Raw genomic sequence first — 24,140 nt, forward strand, 5'->3', positions numbered from 1 at the left:
CAGCATAATAGCTGAAAACTATCTGGTGAAAACCAAATATTAACTAATAATACCATAATGTGATTACAGAATAGACCATTTCAGTTTCATCTTACATAACAAAAAGAGGCAAATCTTTCAAACCTTAGCTCAAAATGAAATTGAACATTTTCCCAGTCTGAAAGTATTAAGGTCTATAACAAAGCTAGTAAAAAGATTTCAACAAAAAATGCCATTTTGACACTACACATGTAATTAATTTCATTTTGAATTTCAGCAAAAAACAAAGTTGGCGCTCTCAGTCAGCTCTAACATGCAACAATGTATCACAGAACTGTTTATATGTTGGGGGCGGCTTACCAGAAACAGAAGAGAGATTCCTTGTCTCCTCTCTCTTGTTTACATGCATTAAGTCTAATTAAGCTGAAACACCTCCCCTTTGGGTTTATGTCTACTTGTTAGACTGGAAGACAGCCTGATGGGATGCGTTGTTAGTAGTCCGTCAAAAATCTGACTTTCCTAAGCTGGTTGTGAGAAAGGGTTTAACACGTTCCAAATTTAACCAACATTGGTATTCTTTTCCTGATGCCACAACTCCATAAACCCCACACCTCTTGAAGCAGCTTAGCTACAGAAAAGACATTGCTGCCCACAAACACCAAAATCATTCAGCGGTTAGGTTTCCCGCTGCTTTCAGGTACACAAGCAATCATTGCTGGCTATGCAAACGGCATATGTATACCTACAAGTGCGTAACTGTTTCTTTTGCTTTTTGCATGTTTCCAGAAGTATGGAAACAGGACCTGGCAGAGGTCCCATACTGAGCAGTCAGCCTCAGCTGCAGTTTCTGAATACTGTTTTTTGCGAATGGCAGACAGGTGAGATACCTGCAACTGTCACTAAAATTAGGCCACTATTCAGAAAGGTAAAAAGACTCTGAGAACAGGTTGTGTAAACTGCAATTTAAAAATCTTGAAGTTCTCTCTGGAAGCCCTGAACATCTAAGCTGACTGAAGGCATGGTTTGCATTGCTGTATCAAGTACTGAGAACAGTTCACCAAATCCAATCACGCAGTAACAGTCTCTCTCCAGCAAAATGACAGCTTAATATTTTGCAGTGCCATTCTTTCAAAATCCTTAACCATGGCCCTGTAAAGGGATCCCAAATGTCTTTTAGTGGACATCCTACATACCTTTTGATCATTCAAAACATGTTTACTTCTCTTTAATGGAATTGCTTTTAGACTTTAGCTGATGAATGTAAGCTGCCCAAGCTATAATCTTTACAAATAAGTGTAATTTAGAGACTACTTTGCTAACTACATTTCTCTACCAAGTAAAGGAGAAAATAACGACATTGCTATCTTGCAAACCTTTAAGAAACTATGTTTACAGAAACTACACCAGAAGTCAACTTTAAACCAGACTTTTTCTTTTATATCCTACATAATACTCTCTAGTACATTTCCTCATATCTCTTGAAAAGAGAGCTAACGAACTGTCAGACACCCAAAACAGGCACCCAGCATATTCCCCCAAAAGAACCTTTTGTCCAGGTCTGAAAATGAAAGTTAGAGGTTAGGACAAAGCTGTATATGCATTGACATTCAAAATAAACACCGTTTAGTGAAATCTTGTGTCAAAGTCTTCCGTGTTTCATTTAGCATCTAAAGAGCAGGTGAGTTTTCTGTTACCTCAGTCCAACATATGCGTCATAATGTTTTACATTCACTGCTGGAAGAGAAAGGAACAGCCTATTTTCACACTGATGCCTTCAAGTTGTGAGCTAAAAATCACATAAGCAGCTGCTTACATCCATGATTTATTAAATATCAGATGCCTATTTCCAGGTACCTTTGGGCTTTTAAGAGAAGTAGTCACACAGGTAACTTTCTTTTACAGAGGATGTTTTCCATCCTTAATCAAACAGAGGATGCCCAAATTTTCTTCAACTGTAGATGACAAGCTAGAGGAAGCTATTCCCCTTCAGGAGACAAGTACCCTTGTTCAACATTCAAATCACACAAATTATACTCTCTCTCTCTCTCTAAAATAAGAGTTAAAGTTCTGACACTTAGATTGACAGTCACAGATTGCTTTGCAACAATAGCAAGGAGTAAAGTTTATGAACACAGTTTGGGAAGACAACTGCTGCTCTTTCTGAAACTATATTGAACTATGCCAAAGGAAATTCAAAAGGAACCAAAACCCCCAAATAACACACAGAAAAATATTTGAGCACTACCTTACTACCACTTATACTAAAGTATTTACACTTAAATTTCTCAGTCAAGACTTACTGAACACCTAAGAAGCAGAAGATTCCTCTTAAGAATATCTCTACCAAAAAACGAAATGAGGAGGAAACTAATTTGAATGATGACGTATAGCATTTCAGCAGAGTTGATATCCACAGGGTGATACCACCTACTTTAATTGATACTGTAGAGAAGAATCCAATGTCGACTTTATATGATAGGGCAAAAACCCAGACTAAACAAGAAGCAAACCTAGAAAAAGTTCTGTAATTTTTAAAGAAAAAAAAAAAGTAATTTTAGAGTAGGTTAGTCTCCTGTGTGATCCACATGTAGGAAGGCTTTAAATTCAAAAGACTGAATGCAGAAGCATTCTTAACCAAGGACGACTCAGAAAAGTTAAATGAAATCCTTTCAATTTTCTTATCTGTGTGCAAAGGATTCTTAAGTGGATCTCTAGTAACAGGGAACAGATCAGCCAACTTCTCATTCAGGGAAAAAATAGGGAGACTGAAGACAGTAGTGCAATCTGAAGGCAGCAGAAAGCAGCTGTTAATGGAGTGCCACTGGAGGTGCACCTTTCCCTGTCCTATCCCAAGAAAAGCCGTCTCATTAGAATTTGGACTTACATGAGAAAGTCATCTGTATATCTTACATTTGTAATAGCATGTATAGCAAAACGGCACACAATGGAATTCTTGCTTTTTTCTTCCTAGAGAGCAAAACATATTTAACTTAATACATTTAACAATTTAGTAAAACAATGATAGACCTGAATAACCATTACTGAGTGTCTGAGTAATCATATTTCTCAAATTCAGATTACTAGCACAGACACAAGATTACAAAAAGTAAGCAATGTGCATTGATAATAACATTCAAGACTGTAAAACTATGTTAATGACAATGTCAAATACCCTCCTTCTTACTAAAAAGTTAACTTTATTTGAAACTGCAATCAAAAATAAAACTATTCCATTATCTGGGATGTTGTCTAAAAGGGGTGCGTTCTAGTAAGAATAAATGAGAAACAGAGTTACTTAATTATTTTATTCTAAGAAATAAAGATGAAATGCAAATTGAAATTGAGTAAAAACAGACAACACAGTTGTCTCTCAGATGAATACTACTAAATTGTCAGGACATATATCCACCATCTATTAAGAAACTGAACAGGAAATAATTTTCTCATTTTAGAACCAGAGCTTCTTTGCACTGTTGAACAGATTCGGATTGTGAGAGTTATTAATAATATTATCTAAATGTTGTATTTCAGTATTCCCATTCTACGTTTTCGTTTCTACCAATTGTAATTGTAGCAGCTCCTGGCTGTACTAGGGAAGGAGCAGAAAGGAACAGCCTCCCCCTGACAAGCCTTCCTCCAGAAAGGAGCTGAAGCTTGACAAAGCATAGGAAGACTGTATAAATAAAGCTCCTCTACCACAGAAAACATATAGATATCTTGCTTATTTCACAGGCTTCTACATACAAAATTCATTGTGAAAAGAGCGTACCTGCCATCCTCTTCAAAACCCCAACTGCATTCCCAAATATCCAAGGACCCTCACCACTTTTATGCCAGCAAGCTCAGACATGAAAAACAGTTATGAAACTTCAGTGCCTTAGGTTGCTGAGCCTACCCCTTCCCTTCAACCACCTTTAGGCATAGTCAACCCTTGAAACTCTGTTCCCGCATCTTTACCTCTTTCCCATATCCCTCTCCATCACCAGTTTGCAAGAGACTGCCGAGATAAGTAAATGGCAGGGATTTTTTGTGATTGGTGAGCGACTGAAGGCAAGGGAAGAGCCACTGGCAAAAGTGACTGTCTCTCAAATTTTATCAAAGTGAAGATTTTCCAGCAGGTAATATTTGAGATAAATTACAAAAAATGGAATAAAAGCAAATCACACTCAGCACTGCTAAGCATCATCCATTTCTTTTTTGTCGCAGAGTCTTAGGAAGACGCAACCTACATTTTCAAGTGCAGCACTTTTCTGAAAAGTGACTATATAAAAATGCATGTTCTCTAAATCTGAGAGTACACCCAAAAGCCTATGCAACACATTAAAATAGGAGCTGTATTACAAAACCTGAGTATTTCTTTAAATCTGAATGTTTAATTTAAATATTTTTTCACATTTTGTATTCCAAAAATATAATTTTAGGATATAATTCAGTGAGAACATCATATGAAAAAAACCATACAGTAATACACTGAAAAAAGCAGTTTGCCCTAAAAACCCATTTTCTTTGTTTTCCGTCAAACTGCTGGGTGATAAGGCAGTCAGATGGTATTAAACTGGGATAAGGAAAAAAAATGGTGATTGATTTATCACTTCGATAACTCAACTGCAGAAAAAAAATCATTTAACAAAGCAATTTAGAACAGCTGTTAGCACATGCAATTACCTGACAGAAGCAAAGAAAATCTCTGGAAAGAGATAGAATCTAAAATGAAAAATGACATTGGCTTGAGCCCCCCATTAGTGACGGGAGAGGTGGCAGAACTGGGTCCTTTATAACCAAAGAACACTCACTGCAAGTGTATTCACCCTTCTGAAACTTTATCCTTCAAAACGTAATTTGTACCTCCTATCACAGCAAATATAAAGCAAAACTGGAATACTACCTATTTGCTCTAATGGTGAGCCATATCCATAGAGTTCCTTCACCTTAGAAAACAGAAGTTATAACTGAATTTCTCTCTACCATCAGTTGCCTTCTAGAACCAGCTTTAGAAAAGCCGTATTAGTCAACCACAGCTGCAGTCCAGCTGTAATACATGTAATAATGCATGCATTCAACATTAACAGCAAAAACTCAATGTAATTTTAGGTCTGGAAGGGAAGTACTACATGACTGACAGCAGCCTGCATATGAAACCAAGCAATAAGGTTGAATTCCTAAAGACCTTTGCTTCCATATATACAATATCTCCCAAATCATAGCTATGACAAAGCAGTAAGACACATTAAACTTTGGAATTAGAGCATTCCTTCTTGTTTGTACACACCTTATTAATCAAATGCATAAAGCACCAAGTCAAAAAACAGAAAGCTCCTCTGAAACTTCCTTTTGATATGTAACCACCTACCACAAACTACTGTTTTCTAAGAGCTTGAAATGAAGCCAAGTTATGATGATCACACCAAAGGACTTAAGCATAAGCCCAATAAAATTGTATGCTTCAGGATAATTGCTATTTGGGAAAAAACACTGACGGCCTTGCTTAATCCGCCTCCTTTTACCAAACTATTGCAGGAGCTCCCTAATTCCTTTTACATACCCACTAAATACAGGTTAAAAATCAAGCAAGTCAAAATAAAACAAGAATCTCTGGACATCTTCACAACTCAACTCAAAAGTAGACTTAGGTAAATATTTAATCACTCCCTTGCCTCTTCATGTCATAGCAATGAACTGTACTGTCAATTCCGTTCCATGCATGAACATCACACCAGGGAATTTAACATTCAATACAGACACATACCACACAGATGAAGAACTATTAGGACAAAATAATAGTTCTTTCTGTCAAATATTACATAAAAAATTATCCAGCTGTGCTGCTTACACAGAATTGAGAAACTGTATTTAAACCTATTTTGCTCTAGAAGGTAACAGATGAATGCTTCTTGTCCCCACTTACTTCTCTGTCTCAACATTTTTATTTACAACATTTAAAATATTTATTATTTTTTGTGAAATGTGTTACTTATGTTCGTATTACCAAAAACATAAGCTACACAGCACAGTAGTTCTTAAGAGTTCTAACCTGTGCAACAATATTGAACTGGCAACTCTCTTTACAATGAACTCACATTTTGCTGGCTCAGAAGATTGTTTTCCTGTGGAAATAAAAGGTTCATAGTCTTTGAGGCTCTTAAATCCCTTTGCACTTTTGAGAGCTCAGTCGATATACAATAAAAGGAGTAAAATAAGCTTGCTGATGTGTGTAAAAAGAACACTCTGTAATCAGTAGCCCTGAACACATGGATCTAAACATCCACACTGATCAAGGGATAAAACCAGCTTCACTTCTGCAATTCTGTGAAGATGATTTTTTTTCTCCTTGATTGACTTCAATCACGGTGCTTCATTTCTTATACTACTACAACCTGAAAGAAATAATGAGCAGTAAAGCTTTTTCACCCATGAAATTAGTGTCTGTGTACCTCTTTTATTCATGAATCCAAGGACAACAATCCTTTTAACTCAAATTATAACTTCAGTTGTTCTAACTGGATATGTCTGGAAAAAAAAAAACCAGAAAAAATAGCTGCTCTAATACTAGGAAGACTGTCTTTGCTTACAAAGAATCAATTCTGAACCATACGGGTCTCAAACACACATTGAACTGTAAACGGGGAAAGGGCCAATACTTCATAAAAATAGATTTAAGGTATGAAAGTACAATATAGTACACTATTTTATAAGGTTCTAAAATATTTACTATATTTTTAAGGAAGCAGTTCACAGCTGCTACTTAAGAAAAATAAACTCCAAAAGGTCTTCTCTGATGGATGCCAGTTTTCTATATCTCTCATCAACTCAAGTGTCTACGTTAAATTTAGTACTGGAGATATGTTAGTTAGAGAGTCCTGAAAGACTAAGGTTCCATAAAATAACTGGACAAGTACATAATAAACAGATTCCAGTCATTCAAAGAGGCAGCTTTTCAGCCATGAGAGAAGTTCACAACTGTATTCACTCATTGCCTAAGCTAGGAACAAAAACATTCACGAGGAAGGAAAAGTATGAGCAGACTGTGTCTGCTACACAACTGTTAGTTAGAAGTTTGGAATACTTGTAGCTCAACTATTCAGACTACAAAGCCCACACTGAACCACTCTATTTTTGATGGTATCTAGAATGGTAAATACACTCTGAGCATAGAGAATATTTTCAGTTACTTATTAAGGAACATGAAACAACTCCAGCATTTAAAAATCTGATAGGAAGTTACTTATTCCACACAGAGCTTTATCCAATTTTAAGCAGATTATGAAGTCTTTTAGGTAAGTCATTCAGCAAAATTAATTATTTTGCATTTGGTCATACAGCAAATCTGAGGAAAGTCTGTTTTGATGACTCCAAAGAACATGGTTAGGAGTCATGCTCCTCTGTTTTGCAAGTGAAAGCATGTTCTTCTGAATGGAAAAAAAAAATTAAACATATAGGTAGGCTTGGTCATCAGGAAACTAAGTAACAATAAATTTGGATTCAAAGGAGAGGAGAGTAAAGATTCACACAGAAGACTGCAAGGACCCCGAGTTACATAACTCTCTAATAATGATGCCTAGCTTACAAACTAATTAATGGAATCAGTAACCTGAAAAAGACATTTACTATTTATACTGTACTTTAATTTTAGCAGCTCCAAACCAAATATTTATGCTGAAAATAGAGGGGGGAATCAGCTTTTCCCCCAGCGTGTATAGTCACAAAACCATTCTACAGAAGTACTTCAAGTAGGAAGCATTTATTTAAATAGCAAATTCATAAGTTAGCATCCATGACTGCAGGTATTCTGGGCTGTGTAAGCTGCTACTGTAATTAAAAATACCCTCCTGGATTATTACTAAATGGAAGCAGCATCACATTCTCCTCTTACATGCAAATACCAGACAGTACTAATACATTACAAAATAATTCAACCTTCTAAATACCTCACTTCATCCTCTCAAAACACAATCTCAAGAAGATAAGCTTTGTTGCACACATGCCTAGTAAGTTCAGGATATTCTGAACTTAGCAAGAAGGAATAATTTCCACAGATGAAAGCTGTCAGGAAAATTCAGTCCTCGTACTTTAATTAACATCACAAGAAAAACTAGTCCTTAAAATTTCATCTACAAGCCAACACATTCAGTGCAGACTACTAGGTCAGCATTTTATGCTCACTTTGAGGTAACGCTGTTAAAAAAAGGCATCTCATTTGTACTGGTCTCATCTTGGAAAAGACTTAGGTTGTTGCCTGAGGTATAATCAGCAACGTAATCCAGAGATGATACGGTTTTATAACTCTCTGTGTGTTTATTTACATACATATATGTGGGTGTATGTATAAAAAAGATTTACCTTCCTGTGGTTTTTCTGGTTTTACCTGAATAAAAGTCAACTTGCACAGCAGTATCAGATGACTGAGAGACAGCCAAGAAAGTAATACACTGCTGATAACACCTTGGCTAAATTGACTGGCTGTTTTATGTAATACACTGCTTTTAAATCTTCATCAATTTGAGAGCCTCTAAGAACTTTTCCAATGAAGCTCCAGCTCTTTAATTAATTCAAGCCTACTCATAACAGGTTTGTGCTCCTGTCCTGTTTCACAGTTCCCTTAGTCGTATATAAAGCCTGGCATCTTTGGCCATAAACTTCTACTTTATGCATTAGAATCACTCCTCTCTTGTTTGGACAGAAGGTAGGAGCAAAATGAGCTCAATTGAAGTCCTCCTCACAAAGTGAAAAAATACTACTTTGCTTCCAAGCACAAGATAAGGTAAAGTTACAAAGTGTTATTTGCACAAAATCTATTAGTTCTGGCACACAATTTATCTCAAGTGACTGTTTTTCAGATATTTAAATAAGGAGCCTTTTATGTTTTACCCAAGAGATTTCATATGTTGGACCTTTTAAGATTTTAAAATACCAAGTTCTGTAAGATTCAATTAATTGTAAGGTAAGGCAGTCTAGATATCAATAAGAGAAAACATTTTGCCATAGCTTCAGCTTGTATTTTGCTTTTAGGAATTTTACTGTGAGTAAAAAAGTTATCTCTTTACTGTAAGAATAATGTTACCTTTTCCTCTTCACTTAAGTTCGTAAGACAAAAGTAAGTCTGTATAAAATTTAAGTAGAAGAGGACAAATTATTTCTAATATTTCATCACATAAAAATTATTTTCTCAAAAATTATTAAATATTAAAAGGAATGTCCTGAGGAAAATTTCCTTGTATAACAGTATCCTCTTCTACATTTGTAAAACCATCATATATCTTTGATTATAAACACACAGTCTCCTTAAACTAGAGTTCACCTGAATCCATTATCATTCACATTTATGAAACTGGTCCTATCAGTCAATTGGCAAGAATGAATAGTGAGGTACGCACACGAGCCTTGCAAACACATTTCTTTGAAGTATTCATCTTGATTTACATGAGTTACTGATATTGTTTGTATGGGATATGAAGTTCAGCAGATAAAGTAGCTGACGCCAAGCCTAGTTTCACACCAGCTGAATTCAACCTAAGAGTGAACTTCCCTGTTGAAAGAGATGACTTGGAAGGAACAGGCAAGCAGATGCTCCTTTTGGCATCTTGGCTATAGCACTTCACTGCACTCTCCCTAGCAGGTGAAAACTTGGAATGTCAGTAATCCCAAAGGTGGATCTGTGTGACAGAAGAAAGTGTAGATCTCTGTGCCAAATTGTTTTCACTAAAAGCCCAGTGCAGATGCTGTGGGGTTCTGGACCAGACCAGTTCATGGAACAGATTCATTCTGTGATGACATGACTGCTAAATGCAAACCAGCAAACTCAGTGGCAGGAAACAGCCAGATACAGAACTGCACCCAGAGCTGGTGGCAGCTCTGTGGAAAAGCAGATTAAGTTGATGCTAGTGAAACTGCACCCTAAGTCCATCACATCTGTGATCATCATCTCATTTCTGTACACCTGATTCTTAATAAACCTTTCTATCTCTTTTTACTAATTTTATAAATAGGTAGGATTTGCTTTTACCTTGATTTGGCTTGAATTAAGTCAAGTAACTTCCTCACAGAGTGTTCTAGAAGCACAGTTATTGTTAAATCAAGATACTGAGACACCGACATTCTTTAGCAGCACAGAATATTGACCCTGCGTATCCAGAGGAAAGCAAGGAATCTGATTTTCAGGGGCAGTTTAGGAACTATTAATGCAGGAAACTGTGTAGAAAATGCATCTTCTGGTGGAAAACAGAAAATCTCTCCATTGTAAAACAGGGCAGATGGATCAGACTTGGGTGCCTGCAGATATTAATGGTAGTTCGTCACATCATGCAACTGTGCTATTTTTACTGGAAAGGTGCAGACAAGACTATAAATATAATATCTTATAAATAAAACTCTAAACCCATCAATTCACTGTCCCTGAAATGGGTTGAGTCTCCAATGCTTACAACACTGAAATGGCACAGTATTTTTGTCCATTTTACTGTAACATACGATTTTATGCTCAAATTTCACTAGTCAAATAATCACAGGAATTAGCACTTATCTCATAGATCATATATTCAGTCAGCTTTTGCAATCAATACTCCTATCTATATATGTACATACATGTGATCATAGATATTACAGTGGTAATGCTTGTGTCCCCATTAAAATGTTTGGGTAGTTCATTCAGGGTTTGAAAGGAAGAGGCAGACATTGATTTACAAAGGAGCATAAAGAGATGATTCAAATCAGAGCGGAGATGACAAAAACAAATTTAAAAAAAATTTTAAAATTTTTCAAAGCAACTATAAGAAAACCCACTCAGTATCATGCAAGGCATGATCCCAGCACAATTTAGCATACACAGACTGGTAGCCACTGTTATTTTTCTTTGTCCTGTTTGACTGACTGGGAACAAGATCAGAGAGGTGATACATGCACAATTGTTCTGTTCACAATGCAGCTCTCATAGTTGCTACCATGAAAAAAGCACAGATGACTTTGTGAAACATGAGATTTTACCCACCGTCAATAAAGCGAAGGAGCGTGAAGCCTACATAATGTTATACATAAAGGTGTATAATCTTAACTCTGGTATTCGACACTTTCTCTCCCTCTGGCTCCCGAAACAATGAGCACAATTGAGCTTTTGGTACTAAAACACCTGTTCTCTTAAAAATCACACTGTAGTTGTTAATTGCAATTAAAGAAGGTGAGCCTTATCACTGTCAGTTTTTTACCTAATAAGCTGTAATCTTTTTTTCTTATGGTCTTAGTAGGATGCTGTTCTTAAATTTACAGCTAGGAATACAGAGCTCTCAAAGCCAAATAGAAAGCAAATGTAGAATTAAAACTGAAAAAGATTTAAGAAACTTCCTGAAAAAAATATTTTCCTAACTACCTTCTCTTAAATGAAAAATTCTGAACATACTTAGTTAAAGCTGCACTCTGACTACACTCATAGGAAACTCCTGTGTTTAAATCAGTGCTTTGCTAGTGCAAGCAGATATGTCATCAATTCCTTTTATAAATGACTGAGTTATATTTTAAAAGAAATTACATTTTGTGCTTCTATTCTTATTACTGCATTGGTTAGAAACCTCACCCTGATTTCCAGCATATGCCGCTTCTACTCCCTTTGTATGCTGACAATGTCCCCAAAGAAAAACAGTTCTTTTCTCTCTCATTAAAGTTTACTTCCTGACATATTTACCGCAAGCAACCATATGCTCCCTCAATCTTTATTTTTATAGGATCAGCAAGTCAGCTTTTTCTGTTCAACAGGTTCATGTTTTTGCATCTGTCATACTTTGAAGAACGTCTTTCTGAGAAGTTATTTTTTTTGCATTATCTTCTTGTAACACACTTCACTGAAACTGCACCACTGAATACAGTCCTGAATTTAGCATTCCAAAGAGCAGTTAATTATTGTTTTTTGACCAGCAATGTCAAGTTTTGTTTCTTTTCCACTTACTAACTTACTGCTACCCAGTAGGTTTTTGCTCCCATAGTGTCCTTTACATCCTAATTAAAACCTGAGATAGAGCTCTTACTTAATTTTGGGGCCATATCAAATTGTTCTAATTTCTATCTGACCCTTATTACTTAGTAGTTGTTTTTCTTTTTTTTATTTTTCTTAACAAAGCTGAAGAACATTTAGATATTTATTATATACCTTTTGCAGAATTTCTACCTGTTCTGAACTTCAAAATCTAGCTTCAAACATCAACATAACTTAGCATTTTCAGGCCTCACACTATAGTCTAAAGCCCTAAGATCCTTATCACATTGAATTTCACTACTTTACTCATACTTTGAACTGAGAGCCACAGATGCAGAGTTAGTTCTGTCGATCATTAAATTAAACCTAAAATGAATCAAGATCTGTCTCTGAGGCTAGGGTTCTTTTCTCTGACTAATTCTTTCATGGATTCCTTACTGTTTTCCAAGCCAATGTAACACCATGTCTTGCTAGTTTGATGACAATGAAGTGAAGCAATGATGTGGGCAATTACACTGGGATATAACTCACTCATACAATATTCTTAATATTTGCTCTCAATTTTTTATCTGCGTAGTTGTAACACAAAAAGCTACAGGATTTAAACTTCTTATAATATCACAGAACAGTCTATAAGCATGTTTCCAGCATTATCCTGAAAAAGCACTTCCTATTCTCTCCCAAAGTAACTTCCATCTGAAATACTGCTAATACTTTGTGTTAGCAGTACATCATGAAATACTTAATCTTTCTGCTAACTCTTGTGTTTCTTTGCAGTCTAACATAACATTACTAAACAACGCCAACCACCAGCTTTGATTCTAGCTTTCTTGAACAGTAACATGAAAAGATACCTGTTCTTGTACCTTCTAGCATCAGCCATAACCAATTGTAACTTCTGTTTCTTAAATAACGTCTAACAAAATAGTTACCTATACAAATACAGATATTGAGTGTGTCACATAAAACCATTTTCATGCATAGAAGCACTAAATTCTGTTGGATGAAGATAATTTTTTTTTTTTTTTTTTTTTTGCTACTCCTCCTTTCATCACACACTTCTGTCTTGCTAAGTACTCACTACTTAAAACTGAAATAAACTATTAATTCTTCTCATAATGCACCTTTAGGGTCAGCCTCACAACATTGCACTCCTGCAGAGGGTTCAGTTTCAGCGTTTCTCCCAGATTACTGCAGCCTGAGGTTTGATGCTGCATTTCACAGCAAACACAGACACCATCACTGTCGAATTTAATCTGTGGAGGGAAAAACAAAAAAAGAAGTCTGAGAAAGTATAAATCAATATAAATACACTTCCCAAAAATTATATTTACACTTATTGTGACAGTAATGACTACTAAATGCAAAATTAAAATCTCTATGTAGAATCCTCTGAAGCAGAATGTCTTCCATTGGCTAATATAAGCTATAAAACCAGGTAAAATACAGAAAGAGGATACAATACCAAATAATAGTGTTACCATTTAGGTCTCTCTTTGAAAAGAAAAATTGCTTTACAGGGGCAGATGAAACCAGAGTAACTCAACCGAATAAACATCAAATCCTACCCAATGAAAAAAGACAAAAAAATAATAGAAAAAAGTCAGAAAATACATGAAGCAGTCATGATCACAAATGTAACTTATACTTACACATATATGGAAAAATAATTACAAAAGAAACCATGACATGTGCTTGAGAAAAGAGAACACAGCATGAAGAAAAAGTGGAGGAAGTAAGAGGTACATGTCATCTTGTATATATTTTTACTTCGGAAAAGGTTTGCTCTCTATTTTCCTATGTTCAGTTTGTCTTGAATACAATACGCATTCAATGTTTTTACATTTTAAAAAGTGTTATGCATTCTGGTCATCAAAGACTTGTATTAAAGCATGCCTTGCTAGGAGTACTGAACCCTGATCATTCCCAAAAAGTAAATTAAAGTTAAGATATCTATGAGTGATTCTAAAATAATCCCATTCAGCTCAATGAAAATATTCATTATACTGATTCTGACTTCCTCATTAAAAAAAAAAAAAACCACAAAAACCCAAAAGTGACTTTAAAAACCCCCAAAACAAAAACCATAGCAATGTTTATTTTTCTGCTTCCTTCCAACAAAGACTTTTTTTTAAGCCAAAATTTAACTCTGTGCACATTTTTACCTAGCCTGTTAATATGAACTGTCATTGCTTTAAATTTTCTCAATTGGGTATTTCTGTGCTTTCTCCATTCCCATTTTTGCAGATTATTTAAGGGGCTAACAATGGGATACAATAACTTACTTCTCCAGGTCACTAGCTGCAATTCAATCTGGGTTAGTATTGAGACAAGTAATTAGTATCACATGGGAGTTCCTTGAACTATGAGTTTAAAAATACCAAATTCCAGGTTTCTGTACTCCAATAATCAGTAGTAAGAATGACACTCATGAGAAACTTCCATGGCTTTTCATGTAAAGAATGAAAGATTCAATGTACCATTCAGGCATACTCAATCAGTCCTGTATTCCTCCAAGTAAAGATGAAAGCACAGTGGCTGGGTGGTGAGATCTGAACCACCACGTTACTTACTCTTTTACCAGAAACAAAAAAAATTCCAGACACAAATCCCCCAAAAATTTCCTAATGCAAGTATGCATTTACTATTTTTAATTCAAATTCTCCCTAGGATGTTGCCAATTTCCTGAACAAAGATGGATAGCAGCATTCCTTGTAGAATTACCTCGCACAGTCTTATATGTAGAATAATTTTAACAGAATATTTTCTTACTGCTTAAGACCTTGAAGAATGTTTAAATTGTTCACATAATCTTAATAACTACTTATTTAAATATATGTATTTTTTACTGTCACCCCTGTCAGGCTTATCTAGTACTCTCTGCTTACATGCTGGTGACCAGAACAGCAGTTGGAAGAGCAGAAATAAGAGTCCGTTAAAAAAAAAAAACATAACAAACTTTACCAGATAGATGCAGATGAATGAATGCTTGCCACATACAGTGATAAAGACATGCTCAGGGTAGAATGCTATCTCAGTGGGCTTCAATTCCTGAGACTCCAGATTGCCCTCTAGCCAGTATCATTTGTAAAAAGGCTTTAAGAAAATGTAGGTATCTAAGTTATACCATTCCCTATATAGGTAGCACTGGAAATAATTGTCTGTGGCAAGTCATGGAGACTGGTCATACCCTAAGCCATAGACACTGTAAAAGAAAGAATGAAAAAAATATAGTTTGAGCACCTTTATAATAGTTGTGTTGTTTATTTCTAATTAGCATACAATTTAATTCACAAAGCTGCTTTAACAATTTCAGACCGTAGTTTTTTCCAATTCCTGTAATCTTTTAATAGCTTCTTTTAAAAAGTGAAAGATCTAAGCAAAACCCACCTGGATGGTTTAGGTTTATGATCGGATAACCTCAGCTCTTCAAATCAATGGAAAACACAAAGCTCTAAACGCCACTGGGGAGGTCTTGCTCCTGAACCTCTCTGGAAATGGTGTCAACTGTTAGATAAATGCTACAGAGCAAGTTTGAAACTTACACTCTGAGTTTAGAGCTGTGTCAAATTCAGTGGCCAGAATGCCACAGCACACCTGCTATACCAGCAGCAGGCATAGAGCACAGCAATATAGTCTTCAGCTGCTAAAGAATTTCATGATGAGGAAAATGGACTTCAGACAAAGTTATCTACTGCAAGATTGTTTATTCTCCAATTCATGCTGCTCCTGTTCAATGGAAGATAGTCACTGACTCATGATGGGATGTATCTGACATTTCTAATATGAAATACAGATCTCAAGTCGAAATTTATCTCATGTAATGAACAGGTGTCATGGGAAAAAAGGCCAAGAAGAGAAAGTCAAGATTCCCCATCTATGAGAGATTCTTGATTCATTCTGAAAGATGTTCCATAACTTTGTACTGCCCCCTAACTCTCCCTTTAATTCAATTCTTAACAATAGTTAAAAGAGAATTGTTTACATGAAAGTTCCTGCAAAACATAGGGACATCTTAAAAATCATACCATATTCATAAAACACCTAAGATTTGCAACCAGACTGCAAAACAAAACTCTCTTTTAATCTTACACGTGCATTTTTGGAGAGCCATTGTGAACCTTTTCCTTCATGTTTGTGAAGTGACATCTTTGCTAACTTTTCTTTTTGTAACGGGGAGCAATACAGAAGGCTGAGCATGTCATTACATTCATGCTTTCAACAATACAGCAACTGAAAGCAGTTTTGAGCCCTTGTGCTCCAGAATGCTCATCCCTGCCCTACTGCTGTCTCACACTTGTGCAAGAATTCGTACAGCTATGCCGTGACCTAAACATTGTCAAAACTAACTTTGCTCATTTTGTGTGGGAGTGCTTTATTTTTAGTCCAGATCAGACCTCAAATGCCATTCACTGTGTGGCTTCATAAACACAGACAGTGGGACAAACAATTGAGCTACATCGGTACAGGGAGAAGGAGTTGGGATTACTCCTTCCAGCTGCAGGGCTCGTGTTTGCCAGCCTCGGTCACAATTACATCAGCAGTGCCTCCAAAACTGTGTTCTTTCTCCTCTCTCTGCTGTGTTTAAATCTCTTTTTGGTTGGCAGAGCTCAAGAATAAAGGATCATTCCCTTCATCCCCTGCACATACTCCCCACCGTCAGTTTTCCTGTATGTATTTGTGTTCCACTTTGAGACTCTTACTCATGCTAGTAAGCATAGTCAGTAATCACAGTATAGTTTGTGTACTTTCATATTTATGACAGTTGCACAGTACACCCTTATCCAAACCATATTTAAGATATCAAACATCAGCCTGAGCTGCCTACATGCATAAATTGTCTTTTAAGTTTATTTTGTCTTGCCAAAAAGCAGTACTGTTACTTCAAAAGTGATAAAAACCATTAAAAACTGACTTCCATGTAGCAGAGAGAGGATCCAAAAAGGAAAGGATCCCACAACAACAAAGAACACAGAGAACTTCAGACTTGCTAAAAATACATACACACACAGCCCCCTACGTTACAGTAAAGTAACAAAAAATGTGCGCAGACCAGACTTTTTTCACCTGTATCAGTTAATCAAATTCTGCGTAAGACGCCTAAAGGTGTCTTAACAAAGAAGAAATTACTGCTGAGTGCACACACGTTCTCACCAAAAAGGGTAAGTTAAGGATGAAGTAACAGTGTTATTTTGCATTCTACCCTTCCCCTATTAGAAATTTAAAACTTCTAGTAAAAGTAGTAATAGATTTTAGTTTTTCTTCTAAATCAACTTCAGGGTTTTTTATAGGGAACATAAAAACAGCAGGACAAAATTTCAAAACAAAATATAAAAGTTCAAAAGTTGAAAACAAGTCAGTGAAGTGCAAGAAAGCCTCACTGGTATGTTATGGGAAGGAACTTTCGTCAATTATAGCAGTTTATGCAAAGAGAAAGAGCAGGACGATCCAGTAAGGCATAGAGTGGTAGGGAAATATCAAGAGAAAAAAATTACAAGTGAATAAGAACACACAAAAAAAGTACATATATTTTCCTGGAATATTAAAAACTGTTTTTCCAATATGCACAGAATTGAACATAGCTACAGCACAAAATGGAACACAAAGAAACCTCAGTTCTGGAATTGGGCTATGCCATTTATCTTTATGTGAACCTGCACTTGCTTTGCTTTTCCTTGCTTTGTCTATTCCAGCTGAACATAAAAGGAGTCTTCCTTTATATGTTACTATAACCATAGGACAACTTCAGCTGTACAACTGAAAAATAAATTATAAGCAATCTTTCTATACAGAGATAGACACTATCACTACTTTTCTGAATAACAAGCAGCTGTAAATTTGTTTAAAATGAGAGCATTTATTTTTAAATGAATAAGCAACTTACAATAAGATAGGTATACCCAGTAAAGACAAATAAAGACTAAGAAATACAACATCACTAACAAAATTCTATCTTGTGCAGTAACAGAATATAAATTAAAATATACAAATTGCTCTATGCACGTATGTTACGCACAATTTTTAGAGATTAATTTTTTGAAAAAGAAATTTGTAAGACAGAAATGTTGTTTCTCATACACACATTCATTAACAGCTTGAGTATGTAACTGCTCTGCGCATCCTACTCTCACTGACTTAAAGCAATATCTTGAGGTTTTGACTGCAGGATCTACAACTAAGCATGGGAAAAAAATTCCGATTACATTTTCATGACAAGCCGTTAAAGCCACTGGTATTTTTTTGTTCCTCAGTGTTGTGTGTTGCTAAGCTGCAGGATAAAGAGCACAAATACTAAATTAACAATTTACACATTCAAAATGCTAACACACGGTGAGCACATTTTTCATATTCACACAAAAACATATATTATGGAATCTACAATAAATCCCCAGCGTTTAAAGCAAAATAAGACCCTTGTCTCTCATTCTTTTTCTTCAAACAACTACCCTACATGTGAAACGCTTCTGAATTTAAACTCCACAATACAGTAGATACTATTATCACTTTTAAAACCATACATTCAGCGTGAATGAGTTGTCAGAAATACTACAAGTAAAACAGAATTTATTCTGAATTTGACTTTTTTACCGTACTGTGCTTGGAAATTTAGTAGTATATTTTTGCCTGGTACAGTTATATGGGATGTTAACTACATCTCAAACTGCATGACTACAAAAGCTGGATTTTGACGTCTAGAACTGCACCGCCGTAAAGTAAATTTGCATCCTAGAAGGCAATCAAAGGATTTAGAGCTCTCTGATAATGTACACCCAAGTCACATAGTCCAGATCGGCACAGATCTACAACACTGAAGTGAGCCATCTAAGGAATTAACATGAAATATAAGCTTAGAACAAGTTGTTAAGAAACTGGTATTTTTCCTTTTTGAGTAAAAACAGTACAAAATAATTAAATATGTTCAACATAATACCTCACCAAATTGTGAGTAAAATCCTGCACTTAATCATAAAGCAGTGTAGTTCACTGCAGTGCATCTCTCCCAGTGAGTGGTCTACAAGAACAGAACTCTAGAATTTCTTACGTTTCTTCTGTTTGAATTGCACTTCAACATGGCAACATAATGTATTCATGTGCAAGTCCCCACCCTGACTGAAATGTGATTCTGAGTAAGGAAAATCTGAAAAGTAAGGTCTGGGCAGAAGTAACTATTTTTTTGAAACAATTATGATATGATGAACAGTCACAATGAAATTAAATTGCCCTCATCTAGTACAACACACTCTGGCAAGGCTAGTTAGTATTTCATCATGGTCTGAAAACTGAAACTAGCAGTTTGAACATTTGTTTTCTCTTCTTTTGCCAGCTCAGCGTTTCATTAGTCTAGAGAAAAATTTGCACATTCTATCTGTAGCAGGAACAAAAAGCTCATGTTAGTACAAGTGAAACATAACTGTTGCCTTTTAATTTACTAGCCAAGTACACTGGGCTCTGGAGAAAATACAAACCACTATTTGCAGCATTCTTGCTTAAGTGACAATCTTCCATTAACCTGGAGAAACAAGCAAAGGTTTCCTTTGAATTCTGCCACAAGAGAACGAATGGGGAAAGCACGTCCTCAGGAAGTTCCTACACGCCCACCCACCAAACCTCTTAATCCCAAAATGCCTACCCAAGGACAAAGCCTGCTTCCACCTGCGAACCCTCTGCCTGCCCACTGAAAGCATTTGTTTCATATGACGCCTTTTTCTCACTGTTGATTATAAGACAACTAGAGAAAGCAAGTCAAAGGACGGAAGAAGGGGGGGCAAATATACAGTGTATCCAAAGAAGGGCAACGAAGCTGGTGAAGGGTCTGGTGCGCAAGTCTTATGAGGAGCGGCTGAGGGAACTGGGGTTGTTCAGTCTGGAGAAGAGGAAGCTCGGGGAGACCTTATCGCTCTCTACAACTACCTGAAAGGGGGTTGCAGAGAGGTGGGTGTTGGTCTCGTCTCCCAAGTAACAACCCATAGGACAAGAGGAAATGGCCTCAAGTTGCACCAGGGGAGGATTAGACTGGATATGAGGAAAAATTTCTTCACTGAAAGGTTGTCAAGCACTGGAACAGGCTGCCCAGGAAAGTGGTTGAGTGGCCATCCCTGGAGGTATTTAAAAGATGTGTAGATGTGGCGCTTAGGGACATGGTTTAGTGGTGGACTTGGCAGGGTTAGGCTTACAGTTGAACTTGATGATCTTAAAGGTCTTTTCCAACCTAAATGATTCTATGATCTTATTTATTCTATAATCTTACTGTTAAACAACCCAAGGCTATTTTAAAGTTCAGATCAAATGTGGTCCCATGAAAATCACAAAATCTAGGATATCTTGAAACAGCATTATATTTCTAAGTAGAAAACATCCCAAACAAGCAAAACACAATTTTTTTCAAAAAGCCAATGGGGAAAAAACCAAAGCAATTCCTCCTGAACCAGGTTTTTTTTTTTTTTTCCTCCTAAATTTCACTTTAGCCAAAATGAACTTATTCCTTTTAATTTTCATCAATGATCTGAGAATTTAACTTCACAGCTCAGACGCTGCTTATTACTGCAGCATTAGTTTTCCTATTAGAGGTGGTGATTCTGAGCAAAACTGAAGAAGAGAAATGGGGTTCATAACCAGAAGAGAGGTCACTGAAAAGAACATTTAAAAGACTAAAAAGACTTTCTGTTGACTTAGGTCTTTTTCTTGGTAGTGAACATCTAATGACTGGCTGAAGCCAATGCTTTCTTTGTCTATCAATGTGCTAATTAAGCAGAACTTTGCTTATTTCAACTTTCTGTCCCTGCAATGCCACTCTGTTGATCCTCATTAACTTGATTTTCTTCCTTTTGTCCTACACCTCTATTATAGCTTGTCTCAGGAGAAATTAAAACGCTTCCTTTCATTTGCCTGAGTCCTTCTGCTTGGTGCAAAGGCCTATGACAAATCCTAACACAAACACATTATCACAATACATCCCAGAACAGAGATCACATACGGCTAGGTGGTATTACTAAATGATAAATACTGTCAACATGTTTAAACATAGACTCCAACAAGCACATATATAATCACAGTTAACAGTTGTCTGAGTAAGCAACTGAATTGTAGGCGTAGGGATTTTTCAGTAGGCTTTGCTGAGTAGACATGTTTGCTAACGGAAAAGCAGGCATAACACACACAGCAAGACCCATGCATGCGCTAAGCCGCGACAGCACCAATGGCACTGTTCTTGCTACATGCATTCCTCTCCATCTGGAAGAGGATTTGCTGTTTAAATTCTATTCACACAGCTTACTGGATATCTGCCAAAACCATGTCAGTAATGACACTGGTTACTACCGAGTCAGAGGTGAAAGACTGCGCACACAAGTACAGATGGCTCCCCTCAGCCATATATACATACACACATTTTTTTCATTTATTATTATAGCCAATTAAATGTAAAAACCAGGAAGTAGTTAAGAATATGTTGGTTCTGAAATACTTTATGTGTCAAACAGTACAGAAATTCTAAGGGATTTTGCCAACAAATCAAACAATGAGCTATTGAGCAAGGACGAGGTAAACTCATGTTTCCAAAATTCCAATGTTCCTTCCTTTTTTTTCTTTAGGGCTTTGATACTATCCTACATGAGAGATGTAGCAAGATGGCATTGCTTGAGAATACGGAACACCACGTATCAACCAGCAGAGCAGGATGTCTAGACCCAAGCCTAAGATACTCAGTACAATGATGCTCCAGGTCGAAATACTGTGTTTGAAAATTATAGCAGATAGGTCACCTAATATAGTTACATAGTTGCATTATATAGTAAGGAAAGCATTCATTTTGAAAGAGTATTTATTCTTTCTTCCATGCAGATACGAAGCCATTTTTGGAAGTCTTCATGGGAAGTTGATTTAAATGCAGTCCCTCATAAATAGTCCTCATGTCAAAGCAAGGATCTCAAAACAAATCAGTAAGACTCACTTCAAAGACCATCCACAAAAAATACCTATGATACTTCTCTTTTTCATGAATAAAAACCAACAAACCCAACAAAAAAGCTATTTTCCCATAGCACTCCAAAGTACAACATACATTTTACAACAGCCTCATGTTCCACCAGTTGATTTTTCCAGCTCTGCAGCACAACTCCAAGTCCCCATCAAAATGAGAACCAGAAAATTTATCAAGTTTCCCAGATCAAATATTTTATAGGGAAAACCCTTCCTTCCTCTCTTTGGGTCACTGCTGGTTTTCCACTGAGTCAGCTGTCTGGCTCCATCCATCTGGGTCTATAAAGCCTTTACCCCAATCACACATGGAAATCGCAAACGCAGTAGGAAGCTCAGTGGAATACCCAAGCTTTTCCAGACTACCTAACTGATGGAGCTGCAGACACACCCCTCTGAAACAGTATGGGTGATAGGAAAACAGAACACAGGTTTAAAAGCTGACTAAACAAGGTGAAGGCATGCGACCGGTCACACTCAAATGGTTTCCTGTTCTGTATTTTTCATGTGCCTTTTGAAATTTTGCCGAAACATTTTATATTGTTTTAACTCAGTTTTATGAAATATATTGTGTGCAAACGGAAGCCTGAAAAGTTTTACTGGACAAAAACCTTAGAACAAAGGAAGAAAACAATGGCTGAATAGAAGAGGTGCACAAGCATTTTGTGGAGTTGTCTGTTGGCATTAGAGAGAAAAATGTCTTTTCTCTTTACCATTCAAATCAATGTCTTGGGGTGCATACGTGCACACATTCCTAACACTTAATGAATCCTGTAAGTGCATACTCATACAGTTTAAACAGTTTGATTGGTTTACTGACAGCCAGATTATACTAAAAAGAGCACTGATGCATATCCATAAACATTCTCCAGTCCATTTGTCAATCTTACAATTTAATGTAATTTGTTTCCAGAATTATTTTTTTTTTGGGGGGGGGGGGGGGGGGGGGGGGAGAATCACTGTTTTATTTACTTTAAATCAGAGATTTCAGACAAGAGTTTAGTTCTGTAGACATCTTTGTTAGTTTATGTCAGAAAATATATTAAAGTTCAATGTATATGCACTTTTTTCATGAGATAAAAACATAAAGACTTTAGGTATACTGTACCTTTTAATAATTTAGAACATGCCACATCACGATAATTTTTATTATTCTGTATTTTATTTAACATAAGTAACATACATTTGCTTTGGAAATTAAAAAAAAAGAACTAATTTAGGTTGGCAAATAAAATATTAACATACACATACTAAAACATTACTATCATACCAAAACATTACTATCAGTACATATGTGAAATACACTGGCTGTGTAAGGAGCTATTAGATGAAATCTTGATACTGCTGACATCAAATGGTAATCACTGCATTGTTTTGATGTGGCCTGTATTCCACCTATTCTGTTTAAGCATCATTTGTATCGTAACACTAAGAAGCAAGTCTTTCTAATATTACAACTTACTTTTTGAGGTGACAAAGCACTGGAAATACATTAGCACTTTAACTCTCAAACTTTTCCCAACATGTTTTTTCATGTCTTAATGCCTATAGATGGCTCTACTGAACACATACTGTTTTGAAAATTAAAAGTATATGTGTAAAAAATCAAACAAATGAAAAATAAAATCAATTGCCCTTTATAAAAGACTTGTTTTTTATTACTCACCAACTGACATCCTTCCAGGGACTTTACCAGCTGAGCGTTCTGACAAGAGAGAATGGAACCAGCCAAGTTCAGCATTACGCACACTGCAGACAGCAGCATGAAAAAGGTTATCTGGGAAAAAACCAAACAGCCTATTATTATTCACTGCAAGACGCAAACAAGAAAAAATACCATTTAGATGTTCAAGAACTTCCAGCCTGTCATACAATTACATGGATGGTAACTTTAATACATTTTAAAGAACAAAGTAGAGTATTATTTAATCTGACAACATCCTGAGTCTCACACTAAAAGAAAAAGCAAAATCAAAACTAGACTTGACTATCATCTATTTTCCTACAGCCATTTCAAAATCAACCATTTATCTCTCACTTTTATTACACACTGTGAAAATTTAATGGGTTTTATGAATGAGCATTATTAACAAGTAAGATTTGAAACAACTATTTTTATAATGAAAAGTAGTCTTGAAACAATTTAAATCCCTTTTGATGAGGATATGGGTATCTTAAAGAGCAAAAGTATTTGTGAATATCATGTATCATGAGTTTGTACAAGTTGGGG

The 24,140-nt window shown here is 36.1% G+C and overlaps 1 protein-coding gene across 1 annotated transcript in view; it reads right to left on the reverse strand.

Moving 5' to 3' along the window:
* The window catches only part of ENTREP2 (endosomal transmembrane epsin interactor 2), a 57,041-nt gene extending 33,366 nt beyond the window's left edge, over positions 1-23,675 (reverse strand). Inside the window, exons 1-2 of the mRNA XM_059824057.1 lie at positions 23,577-23,675; positions 13,060-13,191 (exon numbers count right to left, since the gene is read on the reverse strand). Coding sequence (XP_059680040.1) covers positions 13,060-13,191; positions 23,577-23,675 — 231 coding nt within the window. The remainder of the gene's footprint in view (positions 1-13,059; positions 13,192-23,576) is intronic.
* Between the last annotated feature and the right edge of the window lie 465 nt (positions 23,676-24,140).

Source organism: Gavia stellata, chromosome 13 (genome assembly GCF_030936135.1).
Source record: "Gavia stellata isolate bGavSte3 chromosome 13, bGavSte3.hap2, whole genome shotgun sequence".
NCBI classification, from domain to species: Eukaryota; Metazoa; Chordata; class Aves; order Gaviiformes; family Gaviidae; genus Gavia; species Gavia stellata.